The sequence below is a fragment of the Columba livia genome, chromosome 16 (assembly GCF_036013475.1).
Source record: "Columba livia isolate bColLiv1 breed racing homer chromosome 16, bColLiv1.pat.W.v2, whole genome shotgun sequence".
Taxonomy (NCBI): Eukaryota; Metazoa; Chordata; class Aves; order Columbiformes; family Columbidae; genus Columba; species Columba livia.
In genome coordinates, this window is record NC_088617.1 from 4641103 (window position 1) to 4648045 (window position 6943).

General features: G+C 54.0%; 1 protein-coding gene across 1 annotated transcript; it reads left to right on the top strand.

Moving 5' to 3' along the window:
* Positions 1–1531: 1531 nt before the first annotated feature.
* On the top strand, positions 1532–6451 carry LOC102092047 (neuritin-like). Its single transcript, XM_005502708.3, has 3 exons — positions 1532–1705; positions 2085–2232; positions 5422–6451. Exons 1-3 carry the CDS (start codon positions 1663–1665, stop codon positions 5645–5647), a joined length of 417 nt encoding a protein of 138 aa, XP_005502765.1. The 5' UTR covers positions 1532–1662; the 3' UTR covers positions 5648–6451.
* The last annotated feature ends 492 nt before the right edge of the window (positions 6452–6943 follow it).

The following is a 6943-nucleotide window of genomic DNA, read 5'->3' on the forward strand; positions in this document are numbered from 1 at the left end:
CACAGAGCAGGGACATGGCAGCTCACACCTACCCTTTCTGCTTCCACAGATCTGGAAGAACAAATTGCTGCAGAAGATACCAAAGTTCACAAAGTGCAGGATCATCTGGCTACAGGTGCCAGCCCGTGGGTGCCGGTGGCCCAGGAGCTGCCCAAACTCCAGGCAGCTCCTGCTGGTGATGTGCCCAGGGGACCCATCACCCCACAGCTCTTCCTGGGCAGTGAGAGGGGTCAGGGGTGCTGAGAACCCTGTCCTACAGCTCTGCTGGGTTGTCCAGGGCAGGACCAATACAATTTCTGCTTGGCTTTTGCCTTAGGATACACCACACTGTGCACGGCACTGGGTTATTCAAGGAAAGATTGAGAAGATGGAAGTGGATTTGACAGATGAGGAAAACATGGAAGTGGATGAGGAGGTGGTCATCAAAGAAGAAATAGAAGTAGATGAAGAGGTTGATGAAGAAATGAAGGTGGATGGATAGTTGATATGTTTTTGATGGGCTTGGTGGGGTGGGTTAGACTGTAGAAGAGGGAGTTTTGTAGTTTGTTATATTTAGTGTGTTGATTGTATTTCATTTGTAGTATTTTGGGTTTTTTTTTCTGTTAATAGTTTGTTGTAATTCAGTTTTTTCTGCAAATATATTTGTTCATGTTTTTTCAGACCTGAGCTCTCTGTCATTTTCTTGTATTTGCTGAGTTGTGTTTTCTGCTTGCTCTGGGATCCTGGGGCTGGAGGTGGCTGGGGGGGCTGGGACGGCTGCCCTGGGGACAGGGGGTCCCTGTGCACAGAGGGATCCCACTTGCAGAGCTCGTGGCACTGGGCACCAGTGGCGTTGGTTCATGGGCTGCTGGAGAGTGGTGTCCTCAACAGCCAAGCTGTCACCAGCAACGAGTGAGCTCTGACGTGACCAAGCCCTGCATTGATACCATCCAAGCAGCCAGGAGACCTCTGGATGGAAAGTGTGAGGACTCACTGGGAAGAGCCAGGATTAGGCTGTAACGATGCAAAATTCTGAGTAATCCCCTGAAGGTCATGAGAGCCTTGGGAATGGTTGGTGTCAGGACTGAGGGAGAAGGTTTGGGAGCTGTAGCTGCTGATGTTTAAGGCTTTGAACTACACACACCCCGGGCTTTGCTTCACGTCCTTTGTTGCTTTCCCGTGTGCTGTGCCAAGAAACTAAACTCGAGGCAAAGCCATCTGTGCCCTGCCCGTGTGCCTGCTGCTGGCAGTGGCCCCAGCCCCTGCTCCCCACCGGGGTGACACACACAGAGCGGGCAGTGCAGCCTGCAGGGGAATGGCGCGGGGCTTTTGGGAGTGGTGCTGGTGAATGGGTACCATGGGGCTCGCGGGTGCCCGGTCCCTAGGGTGCAGGGTGCGTGGATCCGTGGGTGCTGGCACAGAATCCCGAGGGGATGTGATGCGGGGAGGTCCAGAGCTGCAGGATCCAGGAGCCGCAGGGCGCGATGGGGCCGGGTTGGGGGGACGTGGCGGCTGCGGGCGCTCGTTAGCGCGGCCCCGCCCCCTTCCTAATTAGCCCCGGTCAGAGCCGCTCATTAGCGGTTGCGGGGTCGGGTGTCCTCCCTGCGAGGGCAGGCGGGGAGCGCGGCCGGACATGGGGGTACGGGCAGCGGCAGCAGCAGGTGTGGCGGAGCCGGCGGCGGGATGGGGCAGCGCTGGTACCCGGCCGTGTTGCTCCTCACTCTGGGTAAGGCTGCCGGAGTGGGACTGAGGTGCTCGGCATGGGGCTTGGGGTGCCCGTGGTGGGGAGGGGCCGCTTCCCCGGTGGCCCCTTGGGTGGGTGTCCGGGCGGGGGGTGATGCGGGATCTCCTCCCTCCTCTCTGGATCGGTGCCCCGTGTCTCCCTGGTGTGTCCCGGCTGGAGGTACTCAGCTGGCCGTATCCCCCGCCTGTCCCTGCCGCCTGCCGGGCGACGACCACAACTCGTGAGCGGAAGAGGGAGCTCACCGTGCCCCGGTGGCACCGGCGCTGTGACAGCGCAGGGTACTCGGGTCACCCCGCGAATGAGGTGGGCTCTGTCCACCAAAGGTCGGGGTGCTCATACCGACCCCCTCGGTGGCTGGCAGGGCACCTGGCTGGGCTGCTGGCATCGGGCATCGCCTGTCACAACGTTTACCAAGACTTATCAGAATGCATCCTCAAGCTGGGGGAAAACATGGCCACGTACGAGGAGGCAGATGGCATTGAGCTACAGGGCTTGCACCGTGTCTGCGGGTGAGTACAGCCCCGTGCCAGGACCCCCTGCATGTCCCAGCCAGTGGGGCTGCTCCCTGAATTAGGGAGGGTTTGGGGCTTATCTGTTCTGCATGGCCAGTGTGTTTTTTGATGTTTCCCCTGTGCCGGGTGCTGCTCTCTGAACTCTTCTTCTGTTCTTTTGGATCCCACCAGTCTTGCTTCAATTTCAGACAGACATGGCGAGCTCCCTCCATCCATCTGCTGCTCGGCTCCAGCTAGAGTTTGCACCCCCAACCCTTAGCAACAGCTCTAGACCCCAGGACTCATCCCATAACCCCCTGGCTGCCCACAGTCGGGAGAAGGGGGGCTGATGGGTCCTGATCCCTTTTGTCCCCCAGGAGAGGCTGAGGGAGCAGCTTGCACCCGACCCGGAGTTGGATCCTGCTGACCAAACTGGACTTTTACCCTCCCTGCTGAGACCTTTCCTCTTTCTGGCTTGAATTTGCCCCACCGCTGTTTTTTGTGAGTTTGTAGTGAGTGCCCCAAGATGATGGTGTGGGAGGGACGCTAACTTTGTCGTAACTTTAGTAATAATAGTAGAAGAGTTGGGTAATGAGGGGTGCTGTTGGACAGCTTTGAGGAAAGCAAACGAGCAGAAGCGGCAAGGTATTGGGGGGCAAGTGAAGGGTGGAAATAAAATGTTTGCAGAGATAAATGGAGGCAGCTCTGTGTCCTCAGCAGTGAGTTGTGGGGAGTTAAAAAGAGTTATAAGGAAATGCAGACAGCAATTAAGGGAAAACCTGGGTGCCTTGGAGGAGTGGAAAGCTGCCAGGGAAGGCAAAGGGCCGAGTGCCCTGTGGGTCAGGTTTTCTGAGCTGCTGAAAACCACCCCATGGGCTGGGAGGGGAAGGCATTGCCCTTGGTGGTGTGGGGGAGGCTCTCAGACCTGCTTTTGGTGCCAGCACAGCTGGCTGACATCTGGTAGTCAGTGGAGGCAGGTTGGGCTCTGGTGAGCCAGGACAAGGAGCTGGTACCACTGCCAAGACAGGCGGAGGGTCCTCTGGCCTGCCGCAGCGCAAATAGGTAACTTTGGTTGTTGTCAGAAGCGGAAAACACTTCAACAAAACTACTTTGCTCAAAGAGAATGGAAAACTAACTACCCGCCATTAAAAAAAATATATGTATATATATATATTTTGTCCATGCATTCCCCTGCCAGCAGACATGCTGGCGAGAGGTTGGCTGTGACCTGCTCTTTCTCTTCTACTTTTTCCATAGGACAGCCTAGCTCAGCATGCAAATCCTCTCTGGGGTGTGGTGAAGGCTGGGTTGGAATGGGAATGGCTCTGCTTTAGGCTGTAATATTAATACATACTTTTTTTGAACATGCGGCTGCTTGGTGTTGGAAAACAACTGAGCACGCAGCCCAGCACGTGCTGTGGTTGACTGCCGGAGGACAGGCTCTGCTGCTGAAATTCACATCAAACCTGCGAGAGATTTTTTTTTCCCAGGCTCTGGGGCACAAACCATCACAGAACAGGTCCTGGGATCTTCCCTGCTGGACCCTGCAGGCACTGCTGGACCTCTAGCTGGGCTTGCTGTGGCTCAGAAAAAGTTGATTTCCTAGCTTCCTGCCAGGAAATACTTCTGGATTATTTGCATGTAATCCTCAGCCTTCTCTGCTGCTGTCCGCTTTCCTGGTGCGTTGGTCCGCTCTCCAGGAGAGCGGGTGAGGGATGGATGCAGAGCTGGGGCTGGTGGCATCGTGGCTCTGCGTGCGTGGTGCTGCTCTGGGGCTTGGTGCAGCCCGCCTGGCTGAGCAGATGGAGGCTGTGAAGGATGAAACACTGTGAATTGCCATCCAGGCTGAAAGCAGAACCAGGCAGGAGCTGTCATCCCCCTCTCATTTCCCCCAGCCTTACTTTGCCCAAAGACACAGGCCCGGTTTAACTCTCACCTAGCAGATCTGCCTCCTGCTGCTGCTGCAGCTTGGGAGTGAGCACAGGAGGTTACCTGGGTTGGCACCAGCTTTTCTCATTATCTTGGGACATTTATTCTGCCACAGTGATTCAGTTTAATGAACTCCCTCACAGCTGGTGTTCTGATATAAGCCCTGGTAGGAAAACCAAGTAAGTAGAGCACTCAGGTCCATGTGTCTGCACAAGGTGGTGTCTCCAGCATAGGGCACTTGGGAAAAACCGAGCAGCCCTTTTCCCATGTGCAGGGTCCCAGCTCAGCCGGGCTGCATCTTCTTCATGTCCTCTAGGCACTTCCCAGCTTGCTGGTGCGTGATGGCCTGGAGGTGGTGCCCAGCCCCAGCTGACATGGGGCAGCAAAGCTGAGCTGGAGGGGAGGGCAGGAGGGTGCTCGGGGTGCAGGTTGCTGGGTGCTGTGAGCTGGCAGAGGCTGGTCCCTGCCTTGCCCCAGTGCTGGGTGCCAGGACATTAATTGCTCCAAAGAAGCTGCAATATGGAATGCTTGTGTGAAGTTCTTTTCAGGTAAAGGAATTTTCTTTGAAAGAAGTCATGGGGGGGAAGGTTAGCAGCAAGCATGGTGGAGAGTCCTATCTGTCCCTTGGGGAAGGTTTTGTTTTGGAGAGAAGCCATTTTCAGAGGAGAGGATGGCCCACGGCATTTGCTGAGACTTTTGGGCTTCTGGTGTTTCATTTTGTGGGTTTGTGCCTACAAAATGGAGACCTCACCTGTGAATTCAGCTGCATCAGGATTTATGGACACACTAGTGTGCATGCAACAACCTGCTGGGCTGCGGGTGCCCTCCCCATTGCGGCAGCTACAGCAGCCTTGGGGGAGTCTAATGCCTCGCTGTCCTCAGATACTCAACAGCCAAAGAAAACTCAGGCAGGGATGCCCATTCTGTCCTCCAAGGTGGAGGGACACAGCCCAGCCTGGTACCTGCTGTTTGGTCCCCAGGCAGCTGGAGTCTCCTCTCCCTGCTCAGCTTGGCACCTGTGGGCAGAGCCACTTTAGTTCTTCACCAGAGGTAAGAAAGCAGCTTGAGGAGGGGGATGAAGCCTTGGCAGGCTGGATACCACTCTGGCTAAATGCAGTGTGGGGTCATTCCATCTGGCACTGGCCACAGTGTGCATTTGGAGTTTTAGCCGAGATGCTCTGGGAGATGAGGGAGGGGATGATAAAATACCATGGGTAGGCTCAGGGCAGCAAGGGACGGATGGGGGGACTGATGGGGTGGTGTCTCTCCTGACTGCAGGTACTGGGATGAGTTCCACACGTGTGCCCTGACAGCGCTCAGGGAGTGCCAGAAGGAAGCAGCGGCCGTCTGGGAGATGCTGAGAAGGGAATCTCGAAAACTCAAATTTCAAGGCAGCTTGTTTGACCTCTGCAGCCCCAGCATGGCCCAAAGCTTTGCCTGCACCCACGTTCCCAATGTTTCCATCCTCGGCATCCCCCTCATCATTACTTGGCTGAACTTATAAACTGCAGCTCTGTAAGTATCACAGCTAAGGTGGTGGCAGCATGTGTCGTGGCATCTTTCCGATTATTTTTACAAACCTTTGGGGGAATGCACTTTGTGGTGCTCAGCAAACACTTGGCTCCATCCTGCACCTATGAGATGTCGAAGAGCTTGGCACAGCTCCTGGGTTTTGCTGTTTCCCTGTAATTTGGGATGACACCTGTCCCCTCCTCCTTCAAGGCACTGACATGGATCTGGCTGACTGCAGAATTTGGGAACTTGTAGATATGGGGCAGAGGATATGGGGAAAAATGATAAATTGGTTGTGAACACTGAATACTTTTGCTTTCTTCTACGGGAAGGAAACCTGTTTACTTTGCTGACACTTTCCACCAGATCAACTCTCCAGATTTTTGATTTGGGTACTGAAAAGAAGATGGACATTTTTACCACAGATCTGTGAGGTGCAGGGGCTGGTGTATGTCCTGTCAAAGGCAGAAAGGAGTCCTTATCACCCTATCCTGGTCTTTTTCCTTTGAGGACATGGTGAAACCCCTGCTGAAGAATAATCACAAGTGCATGACTTCTCTTGTACACATCTGGATTCTTACGTAACCCCTGTGTAATGTGTAAAACCCTTTTCTAATGAAATAGAGGGCAAAAATATTTGGGGGGAGAGGGACTGTCAAGCTAGCAGGACAAAAGGATTTATAGCAACTCTTTGGCTTTAAAGCTCTCTCCAAATGTACCTGTAAGCAGCTCTGTGGCTGGCAGAGTGTAACTCCAGAGTATTAAAGTTTGTTGTAGAGTCTACAACATGGTAGAAGCTATTTGTCCTGCCTCCTGTTTGATAATAGTCTCATCTCCTTTGTGGCTCAAAGTGTTGTTCGTTTTGGAGCTTCAGTACAAACATGAAAGTATGTGCAATGGAGAGGTGCTTGCCCATGATTTCTGGCTGTGTTAGAGAGACACAGCAATTTTATCAAGCAGTACAGGGCAGTTCAGTGTTTTAAGAATGCTGATGAAGCCCTGTGCCCTGCCTGGCTGCACGGGGCCACGGGAGCTATAACCAGCTGGGTATTTTGCCAAACCTGAAAATGTGCTTTCCAGTGCTAGCAGGGGCTGTGGGGCTCTGCAAGCTCCAGAGATCCTACTGGATGCACTGGAGATGTGTGGGCAAGCTTCTCCTGCAGCAAAGGATCTTTTTACTGACGGTGGTGTTGGGCTTTTTAATGATGGGTTGTGTTGCTCTGCTTTGGCTTTCACATGTTCTTTCTTCTACTGTCCCTATCACTTGACACTCTGCTCCTGCAGCAGC